The 21,798-nt window shown below is 46.2% G+C and overlaps 1 protein-coding gene and 1 pseudogene across 1 annotated transcript in view; one reads left to right on the top strand and one right to left on the bottom strand.

The window, feature by feature from the left end:
- Positions 1–5,520: 5,520 nt before the first annotated feature.
- Positions 5,521–21,798, bottom strand: part of LOC115134649 (SRSF protein kinase 2-like) — an 80,887-nt gene continuing 64,609 nt past the window's right edge. The window contains 16 exon segments of the mRNA XM_065022645.1: positions 5,521–8,008; positions 9,180–9,272; positions 9,901–9,993; positions 13,673–13,742; positions 13,843–13,950; positions 14,110–14,225; positions 14,407–14,756; positions 14,758–15,319; positions 15,647–15,685; positions 15,688–15,955; positions 16,121–16,146; positions 19,040–19,205; positions 20,082–20,188; positions 20,813–20,900; positions 21,007–21,094; positions 21,420–21,528. Coding sequence (XP_064878717.1) covers positions 7,824–8,008; positions 9,180–9,272; positions 9,901–9,993; positions 13,673–13,742; positions 13,843–13,950; positions 14,110–14,225; positions 14,407–14,756; positions 14,758–15,319; positions 15,647–15,685; positions 15,688–15,955; positions 16,121–16,146; positions 19,040–19,205; positions 20,082–20,188; positions 20,813–20,900; positions 21,007–21,094; positions 21,420–21,528 — 2,468 coding nt within the window. The 3' untranslated portion in view covers positions 5,521–7,823.
- LOC135573281 (trichohyalin-like) overlaps positions 21,706–21,798 on the top strand; it is a 1,562-nt pseudogene continuing 1,469 nt past the window's right edge.

The following is a 21,798-nucleotide window of genomic DNA, read 5'->3' as shown; positions in this document are numbered from 1 at the left end:
CGGTACAGATTCAATGTGGAGGCTATATACTGGGGGTACCGGTACAGAGTCAATGTGGAGGCTATATACTGGGGGTACCGGTACAGAGTCAATGTGGAGGCTATATACTGGGGGTACCGGTACAGAGTCAATGTGGAGGCTATATACTGGGGGTACCGGTACAGAGTCAATGTGGAGGCTATATACTGGGGGTACCGGTACAGAGTCAATGTGGAGGCTATATACTGGGGGTACCGGTACAGAGTCAATGTGGAGGCTATATACTGGGGGTACCGGTACAGAGTCAATGTGGAGGCTATATACAGGGGGTACCGGTACAGAGACAATGTGGAGGCTATATACTGGGGGTACCGGTACAGAGTCAATGTGGAGGCTATATACTGGGGGTACCGGTACAGAGTCAATGTGGAGGCTATATACTGGGGGTACCGGTACAGAGTCAATGTGGAGGCTATATACTGGGGGTACCGGTACAGAGTCAATGTTTTTATTTTTTTCATTTGACCTTTATTTAACTAGGCAAGTCAGTTAAGAACAAATTCTTATTTTCAATGACGGCCTAGGAACAGTGGGTTAACTGCCTGTTCAGGGGCAGAACGACAGATTTTGTACCTTGTCAGCTCGGGGATTTGAACTTGCAACCTTTCGGTTACTAGTCCAATGCTCTAACCACTAATGATGCTTTGCCTGTTTGATGGTTCGTTGGAGGGCATAGCTAGATTTCTTATAAGCTTCCGGGTTGCCACTCCTTGAAAGCGGCAGCTCTACCCTTTAGCTCAGTGAGGATGTTGCCTGTAATCCATGGCTTCTGGTTGGGATATGTACATACGGTCACTGTGGGGACGATGTCATCGATGCACTTATTGATGAAGCCAGTGACTGATGTGTATTCCTCAATGCCATTGGAAGAATCCCGGAACATATTCCAGTCTGTGCTAGCAAAACAGTCCTATAGCTTTAGCATCTGCTTCATCTGACCACTTTCTTATTGAACGAGTCACTGGTGCTTCCTGCGTTAGTTTTTGCTTGTAAGCAGGAATCAGGAGGATAGAATTATGGTCAGATTTGCCAAATGGAGGGCGAGGGAGAGCTTTGTACACATTTCTGTATGTGGAGAAAAGGTGGTCTAGAGTTTTTTTTCCATCTGGTTGCACATTTAACATGCTAATAGAATTTGAGTTTCCCTGCATTAAAGTCCCCGGCCACTAGGAGCACCATATACAGCTCATTGAGTGCGGCCTTAGTGCCTGCATCGGTCTGCGGTGGAATATAGACAGCTATGAAAAATATAGATGTAAACTCTCTTGGTAAATAGTGTGGTCTACAGCTTATTGTGAGATACTCTACCTCAGGCGCTACAAACCTTGAGACTTCCCTAGATTTCGTGCACCAGCTGTTGTTTACAAACATGCATAGGCCACCGCCCCTTGCCTTACCTGATGTCGCTGTTCTATCCTGCTGAAAAAGCTTAAATCCCGCTAGCTGTATGTTAATCATGTCGTCGTTCAGCCACGACTTGGTGAAACAAGATATTCCAGTTTTTAATGTCCTGTTGGTAGGATATACGTGCTTGTAGTTTGTCTATTTTATTATCGATTGATTGTTCGCTGGCTAATAGGACCGATGGTAAAGGTAAATTACTCTCTTGGCGACGGATCGTCGCCCACGATATTTCCGTATTTTCCTCCTGTGAATTTTCTTACCTTGATTTTCTTTTACCTTTATTTAACTAGGCAAGTCAGTTACAAACAAATTCTTAATTACAAAGACGTCCTACCAGGGAACAGTGGATTATTCAGGGGCAGAACAACATATTTTTACCTTGTCAGCTCGGGGATTCGATCCAGCAACCTTTAATTTACTCGCCCAACGCTCTAACCACTAGGCTACCTTCCTCCCCCAAATAAGTTACAAATAACGTAAAAAAACATGCACAATAGCACTATTGGTTACAGGATCGTAAAACGGTAGCCATCTCCTTCAGTGCCATTCTTCACCCGAGCTCAAAAGGATGCACCTGAGCTCAATTTTGAGTCTGATATCAAAGGGTCAGAATACTTACGTAAATAAGGTATTTCATTTGTACAATTTATATACATTAGCAAAAATTCTAAAAACCTGTTTTCACTTTGTCATTATGGGGTATTGTGTGTAGATTGATGACAAATTTGTTTTATTTAATCCATTTTAGAATAAGGCTGTAATGTATCAAAATGGGGGGTCTGAAGGGGGGTCTGAATACTTTCCAAAGGCACTATATAAACTCCCTTATTTTTTAGGACAGTGAATCTAAAATATTTCATTTGGCTCTGTACTTCAGCATTTTGGATTCGAGATCAAATGTTTTATATGAGGCGACAGTACAGAATGTCACCTTTTATTTGAGGGTATTTGTTATGCATATTTGTTTTTATATTTTTATATATAGTGTATGTGTGTGTGTGTGTGTGTGTGTGTAACTCCATTGTGATTTTTATTCCTCTTCTGTTACTATTTGTATTTTCAAACCCTGCGTTGTTGGGAAGAGCTCGTATAAGCAAAGCATTTTACAGTTGTATTCGGCGCAGTGGTGGATTTAGGCATGTGCCGGGCGTGGCATGGGGGCGACATGGGCAGCCGGGGACGGCATGGGGCGCCCGCACAAAAAAATATTCAAAATGGTGATATTTGCGCGATTGGATTTCTATCGATCATTTGCACGTCACGTCAATGATATCATGTCACCGTGTGGGACTGTGGGTCAATTAACCTTGTCGGAGTGGGCGCCCTGATTCTAGTTTGTGAGCTAAGCAGGCTACTGCCTGGGAAGGTCTCCCACTCAGAAGTACGAGATGGGAAGGGGGGCGCGGGGTAGGTTGACCTCAGGTCTCCCCACTGGAAGCCCGAGGTTGGGGGAGCGGGGGAATCTATCAAATAGTGCACCTCTAACTTTGTACAGAACTAATGAAATGAGTTGTGCAATTTAGTTTGTGTTTCTTGTTTGAAGTGCAATAGTGTACTCTTTATAACTGTGTTATTCTATTTGTGTGATGTAGGATTTAGTTTTATTTGTGTGTTTGTTGTTAGCAATAGGGTAATAGCGTAATCATTTGATTATATCTTTCATTTGTATTTATATACTACAATTTGATTCTATTTGTATTTGTTACTTCTTTTTAATATCTATACAGCTTTAAATGGTTTAATGATTTATTTGTGTTGTTCCAAATGTCTGAATAAAAATGACAGTTAGTGCAGAATGGTGCTTTTTTGTTGTTGTTGGGGGGCTGCTGAAGGGGGGGTTCGCCCAGGGAGCCATACAAGCTAGAACCGCCACTGATTCGCATGTGACAAATAAGATTTGATTAGATTTTCACTGTTTAGAAATGATTACGGATAATCGTGAATAATGAGTGAGAAAGGTACAGTTGCACAAAGTTCATGCCCCTAAAACATACTAACCTCTGACCATGACCAATAGCAGGGGAGGGCAGCAAAGTGTTTGGTGGGGGTGTAATGACATTTATGCCTCTAACCTTCTCACTCATCATTATCTATGATTCTTTCATGACTATCTGTAATCACGGTAACATCCACATTCGTGTAGAAGTGTTCAGAAACACATTATATTCTTATTTACAATAAAAGTGACTCCAAAATGACACAATACATTATTTACCATTAATTTCTATGGGACACAACCAAAACAAACTGCAAATACATCCACCCAGTTTGTAAAGTCATAAGCTTGGTGTAGTCATTGCATGCTAGGAATATGGGACCAAACCAAAGACTAGGGGGTGTATTTTTTTTTTAATCATAGGTACACTTCAGCTGTGAGAGACGGAATCTAAAACAAAAATCCAGAAAATCACATTGTATGATTTTCAGGGCCACCCTGACAGACCGGTGGGACACTGTATTGGTGAGCGATGGAGGATGTGGGGTATCCAATGAGCTTCTAACACCCATAGCTGTTGTCTTTAGGGGGAACAGGTGGCAGAGTGGATCCTGAACCATGCCAGGGCCAACGAGTGCCAGGACGTGCCTCGGTTCAAAAAGGAGATGGCAGAGCTGGCGGGCCATGCCCTCAGCAACAGTCTCTCAATGGGGAAGGTCCAAGTGGCTGAGTTGTTATCCAGAGTCTTTGGATTGGTCACCCACACGGTAAATTTGACTGGTCCTGGATTGAGAAGGTCTAGTTTCAAAACTACAAACATTTTCTGTAACATCAACAATAGTCATATCTAGATATTTTGCACATGGACTTCATTTACTGAATGTACAGCACAGGAGGTTGGTGGCACCTTGATTGGGGAGGACGGGCTCATGGTAATGGCTGGAGCGGAATGGGTGGAATTGTATCAAACATATGGTTTCCATGGGTTTGATGCCATTCCATTCGCTCCGTTCCAGACATTATTATGAGCCATCCTCCCTTCAGCAGCCTCCATTGATGTACAGTATGTGAGTTTGCTACCAAGACTGAAGTTGGAGAGTAACTTTGCGCCATTGTGTTTGCCATCATGGTGCCTGGAGGGGCTGGGGCGGCTTCTGGACCCAAACTTAGACATTCTGGAGCTGGCCAAGCCCCTGCTGCTCAAGAATGTCCGACTCCCCTCACAACACCCACATATCACTACATCTGCCATAGGCTAGGATAGCATCATGGCTGACCCGACTGACTTATCTAAACATCATAAATATTTAAGGCGCAGGGTGATTTGTAAAACAGTCAGAAGAAGTGATGCTCTAAAAACACTATCACCGATGCCTCATATTTAGGGTCTAGAGTTCTTCTTGACCGTGTAAGGGCCCAGAGTGGTTGGTAAAAACTCCTGGCCTTCTGCATGTTACATGAGTGAATGTACCTTTTACCTGTGAAATGTGAATCATTGCTTGGTTAAGATGTCCAAATATTTCAATAACTACCATGGTAAACTGTTCTATAGTCCCACAGTATGTAAGTCTTATGCCTTGAACACTATTTCCCTGCTGGTCAGACAAACAGCATTTATACTTGAAGGTGCTTTGTGATTTGCCTGTGTTTTAAAACTGACTGACAGTTGTGCTTTACACTATCTGTAAACACTACAGAGTATTTCCCCTTAATTAAAATAGAAGTGAGTTTTAACATATATCTGATTTAGTGACGATCCTTAGAATATTATTTTATACTATTCTAGTAATCTCAGGGTATTGTTCGGATAATCTTTCAGCGTGCAATTAGAATAATGCAATGTCATGGAGTTAGAATAATGTTGTCTGAATCGTTTAGTGAGTATTAGAATGTAATAAGGTGTGTCAAGTCAACTGACTTCGGCATTCTGAGTGATAACAATACATTGCCATTTTGAAGTTTTTTTGTGGTCGTCTTTTTACACTCGCTAGTGAAATATATTTTATATGCATGTCTCAAGGCTGGTTTGAAAATGCATCAAAATCTCAGCTTTTGTCTCTTATCCTCAATACACAAGTTACAATATTTGGAGTATTTAGTGAAAACTGCTGTAAACTGTCAAAGACCACATCAAGACTCCATTAATTTACAATTTTATTAAATCTGTCAATGAAAAACACAGAAAAGAGACGCGATTCTGTCGATGTCAGGAAGAACAGTCAGCATGGCTGAGAGTGAGATCAGGAGCTTTTGGTGAAAAAAAAAATCATAATTTACTATTATTGCAAAAATGTTTGATCAATTTCATCACCGTCACAAGTCCAAATAGAGCAGCACTGTTTATGTAAGAGGGGAGGAAGAGGTGACAACTGAGTAAAAAATAACTAATCAGATTAATTACAGTAATAATAATATAACAATAATAATTACAAAAGAAATAACATCTCTAAAACAGACAAACACAATCACCTCAACAGGACGAGATTCGGTCACTTTCACAACAACCAGATAATTTTTGTATCTTTTTTTTCTTCTTTAAATTAATTAAATATTTTAAAAAATATCTCACCATTTACTTATACTCATTTTTATTTTATTGCGAAAAATAGGCAACTGGACTAATTGTGATGAGTGTGAGAGAGAGAGAGAAGTGGAGTGGAACGTAGAAGCATTGGCACTGAGAGGTGCTGCAGTGTGCAGGAATGCAGTACCCTCATCAGCCACAGAGTGGCACAGTTTGATATTCTGGTGGCCTCCAGAATGGCTCAGCCTCTCGCCACTGTCTGCTCTGGAGGACAGATCCATGTCCATGTGACAGCCTCTTTTAGGAATGATGCATGTGTTTTTTTTCTTCATTTCTGTAAGTCGGTCTTATCTCCAGAACCGGATCTCAGAGTTATGTACAAAGATATATCCCTGAACAACATCTACAAAGACAAGTGCAACCTCCATTTGACTAACCCCTTCTGGAGAAGCTAAGGATCAAGTTTGAGGGTTTCCTGTGAAGGTTACAGGGGGGAATAATCATATCTGGTAAACGTGCCACGCCACAGGGACTCATAAGGATTGTTCTTGTTTTAAGGATAAAGAGGAAAAGAGGTCAGGAATGGTGTGACTGAATCAGGAATGTCAAAGGGAGGGAGGATTCAAAACAGGAAAAAATGGACTTTGGATAACCTCACACGGGGCACCAAAAAGGTGACTCCTTTCACTTTTGAAATAAAAAGACAGGAAGAAAACTAAAACAAACAAACAATGAAATGTACAACTCTTAAGTAACATCCGTCCATCATTACCATCATCACCCCTTCCTGTCAATCAGCCTCTCCGTACACTTCACTCCTTTTCCCAACAGTTAAACTCTTTACAGATCAAGCAGTCCGGCTCATCGAGCATCAGTCTTTAGGATCTTTGTTTGTTCCGTGCCCTGTCTGTCTGTATGTCTGTCTGTGTGGTAGCAGTTCAGTTCTGGGACACCCTGGTGGCTGGGGATGGGACTGAAGCTGTGTTGTTGGCTGGGTGGCTAGGGGGCTGAACAGGGCAGGGGACTGGGTCTTTGGGGGGGATGTAAACAGTTCAACAACACTGCTTCAGTCCTGGGCAGGGGCACAGTACTCCTACAGAGTGAGGGAGGGGGGCAGGGGCTGGAGAGGGATGAGAGGAGTAATGTGAAGGGCCGACTCCTAATTTGGAAGTCTTGTTGCGCCTTTGTAGGAGAGGGACGTACATACACTTGCCTGTTGCACCTACAGAATATGCAGTGCAGACCCAGACTAATAACACACACACATACACACATACACACACTTCTGCCTCAGCAGGTTTAGGCCGTGCTGTTGTAAGGTCAGGCAGATGGAGCTATCACACAGTCAGCATTCTGTGGTGCTCATTGACTTCCAATAGGAAACCCAGGGTGGAGGACAGGTCTAGGTTCAGGATAAGACTGGTCAGGACATTGCCGAGAACCCATTCATATGAGCGGGTTAGTTTCTGTTCAGACTAGTAGGAGATGTCTTGGAAGACACAGTCCTGACCATGGCTGCTCCCCATGTTGTGCAGGGATCTCTGTCCTACCTGTCTAGAATCGTGGAAGTTTAACTCCGTCCAACTCCATTCCCGGGCCGCTCTATTCCTCCTGTGAGGGGTTGTATGGGACTTATGGGGAGGACCGCAGAGGGGCAGCTTTTCTCTATCTGGTCTATGACAGCCTTGTTGTTTCTACCTGCTGAGGCTCTGCGGGTGTCTGTTTTACATGTGTGCATGCCTATGTGTGTGTGTGTGTGTGTGTATATGTGTGTGTGTGTGGAGGGCTCAGGGCGAGGCAGGGCAGGACCAAGAAAGTCTCCCATTTCCCTCTCCTCCTCCCCCCTCTCCCTCCAGTCTTGAGTGCCTAGCTTTGAGCAGTGTGTGGAGGCTGCCACTAGGGGGAGGGGGGCTGGTGCCGCTACGAGTTGAGCCAGGGGTGGCTGAGGCAGTCCCCAGCCGAGGCCCTCTTTTCGGGGACCATCTCCAGCATGGGCAGCAGGAAGTGGGTGAAGTGGCCGGCATCCTCAGGGGCCCAGCCGTACTTCTCCACCAACACATCAAAGAGGGACCAGGGCTTCAGCTTGGTGATGTGCCTCAGCTCACCTACAAGGGGAGGTAGAGAGAGAGAGAGAAATAGAGAGAGAGAAAGGATGAGTAATTAGTTAAAGAGCTATGATTTGTAAAGACATGAGAGAGAAAGAGTGAGAGAGCAAGAAAGAGAGAGAGAGAAGCGAGAGAGATTAAGAGAGAGACAGAGAAGAGAGTAGAACCCGGGCTGCATCTCAATACTCCACAGTGGCATCCTTCCCATGTCTCTTTGCTTTCATCTACACTGAATTGGTGGAAGCAAGGCTTCCTCACATCACTTTCACTGTAATTATTGTCATTATTTAACATTACTTACAGTGTACCATAGATGAAGGAAAGGACACAAGCTGAAGACTATTGAGACACGGCCCAAGAAAGGCAAATCAAGGGCCTGGAGTAGCGAGCGACTGAGTCCGTCAGAACACATTAAGACCATAGAGAGAGAAAAGGAGAATGAATTAAGACATCCTTTTACACCAGACGAGACCTTTGATAGAGCGAGGGAGAGAGAGAGAGAGACAGAGAACATCAAAGAAAAGGAGCTGTAATCAGAATATTAGAGCCCCATGACTGGAACATGAGAGAAGCAGGCTAGCAGCAGGGTATGCATACCGTTTCTAAAGACACAGACACTTACCAAAGAGAGACACAGAGGTAACACACATAGACTGGTAGACAGGCCGTAGACTCGGTAGAGGATAGTACTCAGAGCTCAGTCAAGTGGCTCAAATCTTGTTTGTCACATGCTTCGTAAACAACAGGCGTACACTTAACAGTGAAATGCTTACTTCCCAACAACGCAGAGAGAAAAATAGAAAAATAATACAAAGATAATAACATGAGGAATAAATACACCATGAGTAATGATAATTTGGCTATATACACGGGGGGGGGGGGGGGGGGGTACCAGAACCGAGTTGATGAGCAGGAGTACAAGGTAATTAAGGTAGATATGTACAGGTAGGGATAAAGTTACTATGCTAATACTGGTGAAACAAGGAAGATATTTATAAACAAAGCTGGAAAACGCACATTTTCTAATGGATGTACTGTTTGTATTTCTAGGTGGACACACTACTCAAATACTACCGACGACTAGCTTTGTTACATGTACTAATATTTAGAGATAGTTACTGTTGTGTATTCCTGTCTGCCTCGTTGGGGTAGTACCTCGTCATGATGTTACCTTTCTTGGAGAAAAACTCTCGGCTGTACCTCCCGGCGGCGACCACTTTGCGTGGAACCTTCCCCAGAAGCTCCGTGATCAGAGCGATGTGATCTGAACCCCGGCCGCCACAGCCCACACCACAAGAGAACAGGCACGGCATTACAGCATGCACACACACACACACACACACACACACACTGGAGGGATGGATGGACACACTGCTACCTGGAGACACCACACTGATAGACGGACAGACCGACTGACGGGACAGTAAGACTCTCCAGAAGGTACTGGAGGGGCTATGACTAAATATGTGAAATAAAGCAAACAGACATATTGTTCCTGCTTCAAGTGCGGTCTTGAACAGCTGTGCACACCAGAGGAGTCTGGTGGGAGGAGCTATAGGAGGACGGGCTCGTTGTAATGGCTGGAATGGAATCATGGAATGCTATCAAACACATGGAAACCACGTGTTCGACTCCGTTCCATCTACTCCATTCCAGCCATTACAACGAGCCCGTCCTCCTATAGTTCCTACCACCAGCCTCCTCTGGTGCACACCAATGGTGTCTTGGCAGCCAGGCAACTTTCTGCAAAACCCCTTATTGCTTTTGGACAGCTTATACAATTCCCATTCCACTGTGTCTATATTCATGTCTGTCTGTCTGTCTGTCTGAGTCACTGTGTGTGATCGGGCGTCTGTGTGTCTCCGTCCCACCAGAACTTTCCCTGGTGCTACCTCTTCGGTTGAAGAACTCCCGGGAATATTTTCCGGAGAGCGCAAAGTGCCGTGGAATAACGCCCAGCAGCTCAATGATGTGGGCTATATGGTCTACAGAGGAGAGAGGGAGAAAGGACGAAGGAGGGGGAGGAAGAGGAGAGAGGGAGAAAGGAGGAAGGGGAACAGGGAAAGGAGGAGAAGGAGAGAGGGAGAATAGGGTGAAAAGATAAAGGAGAGCGGAAAAGGAGGACAAGGAACCGGGGGATTGAGATGAGGAGAGGGAAGGAAGCAAGTAAGGAAGTAAAGAAGGAAGTAAGTAAGGAAGGAAGGAAGGAAGGAGGAAAAGGAGAACAAGAAAGTAGGACAAGTAAGGAAGGCAGAGGTGGGAAGAGGAGGAAAGAGTGAAAGAGGGAGAGACAGAGAGCTCAGTGTTAGTGACCCCACACCAGAGGTGGTGAGATGGAGTAGAGAGTGCCGTGGGTTTGGAGTAGAGAGACATGCATCTATTATCTTTGAATCTGAGAGACTCATCCCCAAATATGGTGGCTCTCATTGTCGTCAATGAAGATATCATGGCAGTATCTGTCCGTACATATAGACTACATGCCATTCATGTCGATAGTATGGTGAATTATCGTTCAAGTCCCTTTTGGTGAAGTATGTGGTGGTGTAATATTGTTAACATGGTATTTATGGAGTCAAATGTGGATGGCTGGACATGAGGTCAACAAGAGGGTTGAGGTGACAGTGTGCAGGAGGTCAACTGGACTAGGGCTTCGTGATGGACAGCATGGGGGCGGGTGGGGAGTGGGGGCCAGGAGTGAGCCGGTATAGAGGATGAGCGGGATAGGGGGGGTGTAGGGAGTGTGGATGTAAATACGGGGATATGGAGGTGTAGGGAGGGTGGATGTAAATACGGGGATATGGAGGTGTAGGGAGTGTGGATGTAAATACGGGGATATGGAGGTGTAGGGAGGGTGGATGTAAATACGGGGATATGGAGGTGGAGGGAGTGTGGATGTAAATACGGGGATATGGAGGTGTAGGGAGTGTGGATGTAAATACGGGGATATGGAGGTGGAGGGAGTGTGGATGTAAATACGGGGATATGGAGGTGTAGGGAGTGTGGATGTAAATACGGGGATATGGAGGTGTAGGGAGTGTGGATGTAAATACGGGGATAGGGAGGTGTAGGGAGTGTGGATGTAAATACGGGGATAGGGAGGTGGAGGGAGTTTGGATGTAAATACGGGGATATGGAGGTGTAGGGAGTGTAGATGTAAATACGGGGATATGGAGGTGGAGGGAGTGTGGATGTAAATACGGGGATATGGCGTGACAAGGCGGGATGAGTCAGGTCAGGTATAGATGTAAATACGGGGATAGGGCGTGACAAGGCTGGATGAGTCAGGTCAGGTATAGATGTAAATACGGGGATAGGGTGTGACAAGGCGGGATGAGTCAGGTCAGGTATAGATGTAAATACGGGGATAGGGCTTGACAAGGCGGGATGAGTCAGGTCAGATATAGATGTAAATACGGGGATATGGAGGTGTAGGGAGTGTGGATGTAAATACGGGGATATGGAGGTGTAGGGAGTGTGGATGTAAATACGGGGATATGGAGGTGGAGGGAGTGTGGATGTAAATACGGGGATAGGGCGTGACAAGGCTGGATGAGTCAGGTCAGGTATAGATGTAAATACGGGGATCGGGCGTGACAAGGCGGGATGAGTCAGGTCAGGTATAGATGTAAATACGGGGATAGGGCGTGACAAGGCGGGATGAGTCAGGTCAGGTATAGATGTAAATACGGGGATATGGAGGTGTAGGGAGTGTGGATGTAAATACGGGGATATGGAGGTGTAGGGAGTGTGGATGTAAATACGGGGATATGGAGGTGTAGGGAGTGTGGATGTAAATACGGGGATATGGAGGTGTAGGGAGTGTGGATGTAAATAAGGGGATATGGAGGTGGAGGGAGTGTGGATGTAAATACGGGGATATGGAGGTGTAGGGAGTGTGGATGTAAATACGGGGATATGGAGGTGTAGGGAGTGTGGATGTAAATACGGGGATAGGGAGGTGTAGGGAGTGTGGATGTGAATACGGGGATATGGAGGTGTAGGGAGTGTGGATGTAAATACGGGGATATGGAGGTGGAGGGAGTGTGGATGTAAATACGGGGATATGGAGGTGTAGGGAGGGTGGATGTAAATACGGGGATATGGAGGTGTAGGGAGTGTGGATGTAAATACGGGGATAGGGAGGTGTAGGGAGTGTGGATGTAAATACGGGGATAGGGGGGGTGTAGGGAGTGTGGATGTAAATACGGGGATATGGAGGTAGAGGGAGTGTGGATGTAAATACGGGGATATGGAGGTGGAGGGAGTGTGGATGTAAATACGGGGATATGGAGGTGGAGGGAGTGTGGATGTAAATACGGGGATATGGAGGTGGAGGGAGTGTGGATGTAAATACGGGGATATGGAGGTGGAGGGAGTGTGGATGTAAATACGGGGATATGGAGGTGGAGGGAGTGTGGATGTAAATACGGGGATATGGAGGTGGAGGGAGTGTGGATGTAAATACGGGGATATGGAGGTGGAGGGAGTGTGGATGTAAATACAGGGATATGGAGGTGGTGGGGGTGTGGATGTAAATACGGGGGATATGGAGGTGGAGGGAGTGTGGATGTAAATACGGGGATAAGGAGGTGTAGGGAGTGTGGATGTAAACACGGGGGATAGGGAGGTGTAGGGAGTGTGGATGTAAATACGGGATAGGGAGGTGGAGGGAGTGTGGATGTAAATACGGGGATAGGGAGGTGTAGGGTGTGGATGTAAATACGGGGGATAGGGAGGTGTAGGGAGTGTGGATGTAAATACGGGATATGGAGGTGTAGGGAGTGTGGATGTAAATACGGGGATATGGAGGTGTAGGGAGTGTGGATGTAAATACGGGATATGGAGGTGGAGGGAGTGTGGATGTAAATACGGGGATATGGAGGTGTAGGGAGTGTGGATGTAAATACGGGGATATGGAGGTGTAGGGAGTGTGGATGTAAATACGGGGATATGGAGGTGTAGGGAGTGTGGATGTAAATACGGGGATATGGAGGTGTAGGGAGTGTGGATGTAAATACGGGGATAGGAGGTGTAGGGAGTGTGGATGTAAATACGGGGATATGGAGGTGTAGGGAGTGTGGATGTAAATACGGGGATATGGAGGTGTAGGGAGTGTGGATGTAAATACGGGGATATGGAGGTGTAGGGAGTGTGGATGTGAATACGGGGACAAGGCTGGATGAGTCAGGTCAGGTATAGATGTAGATTCGGGGATAGGTTGAGTGAGGGTAAAGATGTAGAAGGTGAGGATAGAGAGAGAGACACTAGTGGATAGGAAAACTAGAGGTGGCTATACTAAAATCTGTTGTGACATCTTTAACCCGTTCAAGAATGTTCTACTTTGGGCCCATTGCAATACAAAGTATTTCAAATGAAGCTGTTATACTATCTCCAATCTGCTAGTACTACAAGGTATTACCATCGTACTAAGTGCTATCACTTAATTCAGTTGAGCAAATCTCAAAACGACAGATCAACAACAGCTGTAACTACACGGTTACTCAGTCTAAACACCTTCAAAATCAACGGTAACAACAGCGAATATTAAAACAGCTGAATCCTCTACCACTGTAATCATGTGTAGATCAATAAAGTGCAGTATTATGCCGTATTAGGTTTAGTATGAGTCTGAACCATTCGGAAACGCAATATGTAGAGACTGACCCTCATCCCGGGAGTAGTCCTCTCCAGAGTGGGGCTCAAACAGATAGTCTCCTGTAGCCAGCTCAAACGCCTGCAGGACACACACAGGACCATCCATCAGCACTGTGTTTGTTTGAGTGTGTGTGTGTGTCTGTCTGTGTCTCTGTGTGTGTGTGTCTGTGTGTGCTCACCATGCAGGCGGTGCTCCAAATGTCAGCAGGAGTGCTGTAGCCAGCTCCTATCAGGACCTCTATGGAGCGGTACTGTCTGGTCTGGATGTCCTCTGTGAAGTGCTTGTGCTGGGAAAGAGAAAGGAGAGGAAGGAGAGAGTTTAATGACTACTGTTTATAATGCAAATGACTTTATTGTAAAACACCACAGGCACGCGCACACACACACACACACACACACACACACACACACACACACACACACACAGACACACACACACGTCTTACCACCCAGCAGGCGTTGCCCAGGTCAGCTATCTTGACTCGGAGTGTGTCAGCATTGCGGGGGTCCAGGGGGTTGACCAGCAGGTCTGCTGCTTTGGCCTTGGCTAGAACCACATCATCTAGTTTAGATAAATGGGTTAATGTTGTCGAGAAGGACAGGCAGATTATGTACAGCAAATGTGTGTCTCTGTGACTCCATGTACCTGCACATCTTTGTTGTTCATACATGTGTGCGAAAGAGAGCGAAAGATAGCGAACGAGAGAGAACGAGAGAGAGAGAGAAAGGGAGAAACGCCTCACCTTTAGGCATGTCCCCGGTGCTAGACAACGACACAGTACGGCTGCGGTCTGCAGTGGGGCTGTGAGGGGAGGTCGCGCCCCCCGGTTGACCAGCTCCGCCCACTGTGACGGTGATTCCCGGGTCGGGGTCCAGCGGCAACTCGGGGAAGCGTGGCGCCGTGCCCCTGTGGCGCTGCGCCCCGTTGGTCAGGCCTGGCGTAACCACCTCGCCGTTGAAGAGCTCATAGAAGGAGCTGAGGGAGCTTTGGTCCCTGTCCGTGCAGCTGAACTCTGACTCCACCAGGGGGCAGTGCAGATGGATGGGGGAGGAGGTAGGGACTGGATGGTTGGCTCTGGGACCTCTCTCCCTCCCTCTCCTCACCCCCCAGTAGGATGTGGCCGTTGGTTTTGTGGTTGTTGTTGTTCTGGCCCGTGGTGGTGGAGGTGGAGTTGCTGAGGTCGTCAGCGACCGTCTCTGTTTCATCGGCGTCATCGTCTTCTTCCTCATCATCATCATCATCATCATCATCGTCGTCATCGTCGTCGTCGTCCTCTTCCTCTTTGTCCGTTTCCTGCTCCTTGGTCTCCTCACCCTTCTCCTCCTCCTCTGTTCTCCTCTCCTTCTCCTCTTTCACTACCGCCGGTGGCGGCTCGGCCGGAGCTGTAACCAAGTCCTCTTCATCCTCTTCGTCATCTTCCCCATCCTCCTCCTCTTCCTCCTTCTCTTCCTTTACGGCCTCTTTCCAATCCTCCTTCTCGTCCTCCTCCTCGGCCTGGCCCTCTGGATTGGCTGTGTTGCCATCCCCAGGTGTGGTGGGAGTGGGGGTCTGTGTCTCTGTCTCTGGAGCAGGGCTGGGGGTGGGCTCCCCCTCCTGCTCTGCTGCTGCCTCTGGCATGGGGGGAACCTCTGACTGCTCCTGGGGTAGGGCAGCACCTGAAAGGCGGAGGGGGAGATAAAGAGTGGAGGAAAAAAGAGAGAAGGGAGAGAGAGGAGAAAGAAAGAGGGAGAAAGAGAGAGCGAGATTGAGCTTCGGTTAGACTGTAGTTGTTTATGAATCAGCCTGGCATTGCTCCTCTCTAGAAGACCTAGTGTGAAAGGTTGGAGGCGGGCCCATCCTCCTCCAGTTCTCATTCACTCCCATTCCACACAGCTCTGAGTCACACACACTACTGAATGCGTGAATAACCAACACATTGAGGAAATGACTATAAAACCTTCACCACCACCACACTGATTGACAGTCAAACCACATCAACTCACAGGTGTGATTGGTTAGCCTGGTGGGCCTCTCCCTCCGCCTCCTTCCTCCTCCTCGTCTCCATCCTCTTCATCATCATCATCGTCGTCATCGCTCTCACCCAGTGCGACGGCGGGCCCCAGTGCCGCGGTGCGGGGTGCGTGTTTTGGGGAGTGGGTCAACCCCTCACCTTCGGGGCCCTCTGTGGCCCTCTGTTTCTCAGCCTCTTTCTCCAGGGCCTCGATCTCCAGCATGCGTCTCTCCAACAGCTCGGTCTGACGCTTCTGCTTCTTCTTCAGCTTCTTCTTCTTGTTCTTCGAGATCTTCCCCACCTAGAGGAGAGGAGAGAGGAAGAGGACAGGAGGGGTCTATTACAGTTAGTGACACACTGGCCCATTTGTTGAGCGACTGCAATTAGTTAAAAAAAAAAACATTGGACAGCATAATCAGGTTTTTCCTCTGTTTATGAGGTGAATACAAAACGTTGGGCCACTCACCGGTTTGACCTGTGGTGCTGTGCTGACTGTTGGGGATGAAACAAGAGTCATACAAAGTCAGAGTCTGGAGAAAGTGCAACTTCAAACAGATCATCCCTCGCACACTGTTGTGTAATATGAATAATATACACTCCCTGAATAAGACCTCATATCTTTTAGACCCTCTTAAAGACTTCAAATCAAAAATCAAGTCAAATTGTATTAGTCACATATTAGTCACACACACCTTACAGTGAAATGCTTACTTACGAGCCCCTAACCAACAGTGCAGTTTCAAAAAATACGGACGAGAATAAGAGATAAAAGTAACAAGTAATTAAAGAGCAGCAGTAAAAAAATAACAATATATACAAGTGGGGTGCCGGTACAGAGTCAATGTGCGGGGACACCGGTTAGTTGAGATAGTATGTACATGTAGGTAGAGTTAATTAACGTGACTATGCATAGATGACAACCGAGAGTGGCAGTGGTGTGGAGAGGGGGGTGGGGCAATGCAAATCTATCTGGGTAGCAATTCAACTAGATGTTAAGGAGTCTTATGACTAGGGGGGCAGAAGTTGTTTAGAAGCCTCTTGGACCTAGACTTGGTGCTCCGGTACCGCTTGCCGTGCGGTAGCAGTGAGGACAGTCTATGACTAGGGTGGCTGGAGTGTTTAACCATGTTTAGGGCCTTCCTATGACACCGCCTGGTATAGAGGTCCTGGATGGCAGGAAGCTTGGCCCCAGTGATGTACTGGGCTGTTCTCACTTCCCTCTGTAGTAACTTACGGTCGGAGGCCGAGCAGTTTCCATACCAGGTAGTGATGCAACCAGTCAGGATGTTCTTGATGGTGCAGCTGTAGAACCTTTTGAGGATCTGAGGACCCATGACAAATCTTTTAAGTCTCCTGAGGGGGAAAAGGCATTGTCGTGCCCTCTTCATGACCGTCTTGGTGTGCTTGGACCATGTTAGTTTGTTGGTGCTGTGGACACCAAGGAACTTGAAGCTCTCAACCTGCTCCACTGCAGCCCCGTCGATGAGAATGCATACCTAATCTTTGGGTGAACTGTGTGAGTTGAAAGGAGGATGTATTCAAAGTCATTCCAGACGGCTTTATTCCCTTGTCCTAGATCCATAGTAATCAACCTTTTCTCCATGTGTTACGCAATGCCCACATACAGCCTTCATCATTCCCACCTGACTCATAGGTGTGTGTGTGGAGTCTGAATATGTGTCAGTCACAGGAGGCTGCTGAGGGGAGGACAGCTCATAATAATGTCTGGAACGGAGCCAGTGGAATGGCATCAACCACCTGGAAACCACGTGTTTGATGTATTTGATACAATTCCACTTAATACAATTCCTCTCCAATTAAGGTGCCACCAACCTCCTGTGGTGTCCACCGGTGTATGGAACACTTAGAGATTTAAAGATTTGAGATTTGTGAAGAAAAGTAAGGCATGGAATTATAGCTACTTAGAGCTGTCAAATTTCGAGGGATACTATTGGATGAGTTGAATGTCCAGCCGTGTGATGTCGACACTACTTGACCCCTGGCTCTGCTAGTGACACACACACGTGACAGGACAAACAAACAGTACATTTTGAAGCGGATGTTGAAGGAACATCAGGCCTAAGACAATAGGGGAATGTGAGTGGAAGCAAAGAGTGAGCTGGCTAAATAAAAAAACGCTTAACAACTCCGCTTCCCACCCTGTCCTCCTCTCTCTCCTTGCTAAAGGCACGTTTCCGTAATCACTCTCAGCTAGCTTTTAGCGGAGCCGCGACCTCTCAAGCAACCTCTCTGCCAATCAAACTAGGAAAGAGCTCGAGCCAAATTGACTGGTTGGCTTAGGCTGGCAAGATGAAGCAACAAACTAAGGGACCGCCGAACTGATTGATTCGTCCGATTGATTCGTCCGTTTGATGAATAGATGAATTAATGCTGTGACAGATATACTGATACACATCAGGGTACTGCTGATCAGAACCAATACTTACTACTATACTGCAAACTACTGAAACTGTGAGACAGATACTTCCCGATACTAGCAATATATCTCGTCTTTCAGCAATAATAATCAAACGGTCTATAATGGATTTGACTCTCATGCACTGATTCAACAAAGACTGAACCTGAGGTCAAGTACAGATCTCTACACGGCTTTAGGGAAGAACACCCACAAGTCATTCAGTTCACTATTCACTGTTTAACTCCCAAAACACTTCAGTCTGAAATGAGGACGAGGCTACAATATAACTATTTGGCAGTGGTGTAAAGTACTTCAGTAAAAAATACTTTAAAGTACTACTTAAGTAGGTATCTGTTTTGGATATCTGTACTTTACAATTCATATTTTTGTCAACTGTTACTTTTACTTCACTACATTCCGAAAGAAAATAGTACTTGACACTCCATACATTTTCGCTGACACCAAAAGTGCTCGTTGCATTTTGAACGCTTAGCAGGACAGGAAAATGGTCCAATTCACACACTTATCAAGAGAACATCCCTGGTCATCTCTACTGCCTCTGATCTGGCTGACGCACTAAACACAAATGCTTCGTTTGTAAATTATGTCTGATTGAGTTCTACTTTTGATATTTACCTATATATATATATATTTTTTTAGCAATTACATTTACTTTTTATTCTTACGTATATTTAAAACCAAATACTTTTATTCAAGTAGTATTCTACTGGGTGACTTTCATTTTCTATTTAGGTATCTTCACTTTTACTCAAGTTTGACAACTGGGTACTTTTTCCCACCACTGATATTTGTATATACAGTAGCTTAAAGGGATAGTTCACCTTCAAAGTTTGCCAGATGGTTTAGGAAAAAACTGTGATTTTGGGTTATAATTATTCTGATATTTTCTTCTACAGAGAGAGAGAGTGAGGGGAGGTGGGCAGTGCCCACTGGTCTGTACCCTACCTGCTGATCCAGAGGGTGGGGGCGCCCCGGCCTTCTGCCATTCTGTTGCCTCCACGGCCATGCGGCGGACAAACGCATCGTCCACACACATCAGGATGTTCTCCGGCTTGATGTCCGTGTGGACGATCTTACACTTGCTGTGGAGGTAGTCCAAGCCCTGCAGAACCTACACACACAGGAACACAAGCGTGCCCAAACGCACACGCACACACACACAAAAACAAACCCATCCCAGATTAAACACGCACCGATGCAACGCTAAATGAACCATTCCTTTCATCTTAGTCATCTTCCATTTGGGACAAGGCTGCTGTTGTTTTTCTGTTTGTTGTTTACACGTGCTTGTGTGTGTGTGTGTGTGTGTGGGGGTGGGGGGGGTGTTGCACAGTTGCCCGTGTTTGTTTTCAGGCGCTTTGCATTGAAGTTGAGAACAGTTTCTATTCATCTTCAGTGGGCCTTTCAAGTAGGAGAAGCAGCGGCTTAGTTGCTTGAGCAGCAGCAGAGATGAGGGGATAAGTTACATTTTACATTTAAGTCATTTAGCAGACGCTCTTATCCAGAGCGACTTACAAATTGGTGCATTCACCTTATGACATCCAGTGGAACAGCCACTTTACAATAGTGCATCTAAATCTTTTAAGGGGGGTGAGAGGGATTACTTTATCATATCCTAGGTATTCCTTAAAGAGGTGGGGTTTCAGGTGTCTCCGGAAGGTGGTGATTGACTCCGCTGTCCACATGCTGCTCTGCTCTTAAGGGGGAAGGGGAAATGCCTGTGAAGGCCTTGAGAAGTCAACAACATGTACTACCCTGGCCTGGCCTGAAGTACTGCCTCTGGCTGGGGAAATCCCTAGCGTTCCTCTCTGATGGTGCTAATAAAGAGTGTTGATGGAAGTGAATGTGACGTGTGAATGTGTGTGTGTAGGGAGTGTATGTGTGAAAGGATATTGATGAGGATGTGTGTTCAAGTGTTGGTGAACATTTGTGTGTGTGTGTGTGTGCGTGTGTGTGTGCATGTGTGTGTGTGTGGCAAACCTGTTACCTGTTTGATAATACTCTTGACACAGGGTAGAGGAAGACCCTGGTAGTTGGACTTGATGATCCATTTTAGAAGGTGGTGCCCCAGAACCTCAAACACCATACACACATCTGGGACAGCTGGTCAAGGAGGACCACGGCTTTATAATGCACATAGAGGAAGTCATAGGTAACAAACAGAACGTTTCTGCACTGTTTTCTGCATGTTTCTGCACTCATGAATACACACACTCACATTACTACATTATATGTAGTAAAATGTTCAGGCTTCAAACAGTTAAGTATATGTTATCAAAATGCATTCGGCCTCCAGGTCATTGCAAAGCGGTGTGTAACGCACTGATGAAGCCTTCTGTTGCATTTCCATTCGCGGTATGAGATGCTGTAGCAGCAGCTCTGGAGCTGCCTGACAGATTTTACGCTCAAAGGCTCTGCATCTGTACGCGTGCGATAAACAAGGTGCATAACAAATACACTGTACCCGCACGCCAATTTAATTCCACTCAATTATGCAAATTGCCCTATAGACCAATAAGCATGACCAGTCAAACGTATTTACACCGACTGGTATTTTTTTATCAATGAATATGCTAAAAAGCATTATTTTGCAATAGGATTCTTTCCTCTTTTCCAGGACAATTGGCAGGCAGCAATTTTTTTTATCAGCCAAAAGCCGGCTATTACTAGCTAACGGAAACCCTGACACACATACACACCCTCTGCTGATAAGGATACGTATTCCGTTAATTCCAGAGATCTTGAAGTCGTCAATCAGCTGAACCACCATCTCTTTGTTTTGGTCAGAGGGGTCACTCTCTCTCACCTGGAGGACGGAGGGTGTGTGAGAGAGAGGTGTGAGAAACACATGGGGAAACACACACACACACGTCCCACACACACATTTTGATGACCCAGAGTCCCCTACTCACACATCTGAGCAGTTTGATCTCATCCAGGGCTGTCTCTGTGTAGTGCTGAGCACTCTTCACCACCTTCATCGCCACAAAGTTCTTCACCCTGAAACAGCAAACAGTGTCACATACAGTGTCATCCTTAACATGATTGACTACAACGGAGCTAGCTATTCAACACTGGACGTGAACCAATGATGCTTACTGGTAATGGTTTCATAGCAAATACATTATGACTGAACCTGCAGGAGGGGGGGGGGGTATTTTACTGTGTAAGTGATTGAATTGGGGCGAAGTGAGTATATGGGCCAGCTGTGTGATGTAACCTAGTGAAAGGTGATATTCTGACACTAATACTGTTAACACTTTGGCACTATGTGTTATCACACTGCAGCTGCTACTGTGTGTGTGTGTGTGTGTGTGTGACTCACTGGATGTCCCAGCACAGCCACACGGTGGAGAAGTGACCCCAGCCCAGCTTGCGTATTACGTGGTACCTCCCGTTGAACAAGTCCCCTATCTTCACCGGATGGTATCCACCTGAGAGAGAGAGAGGAAAGAGGAAGAGAGAGAGAGGAAGAGGAAGAGAGAGAGAGGAAGAGAGAGAGAGAGAGAGAGGAAGAGAGAGAGAGAGAGAGAGAGAGAAAGAGAGAGGAAGAGAGAGAGGAAGAGAGAGAGGAGGAGAGAGGAGAGAGAGAGAGAGAGAGGAAGAGAGAGAGAGAGAGAGAGAGAGAGAGAGAGAGAGGAAGAGAGAGAGAGAGAGAGAGAAAGAGATAGGAAGAGAGAGAGAGAGAGAGAGAAAGAGATAGG

The sequence above is a fragment of the Oncorhynchus nerka genome, linkage group LG9a (assembly GCF_034236695.1).
Source record: "Oncorhynchus nerka isolate Pitt River linkage group LG9a, Oner_Uvic_2.0, whole genome shotgun sequence".
NCBI classification, from domain to species: domain Eukaryota; kingdom Metazoa; phylum Chordata; class Actinopteri; order Salmoniformes; family Salmonidae; genus Oncorhynchus; species Oncorhynchus nerka.
Note: the sequence above shows the minus strand (reverse complement) of the source record. Positions and strands in the feature narration are given on the sequence as shown.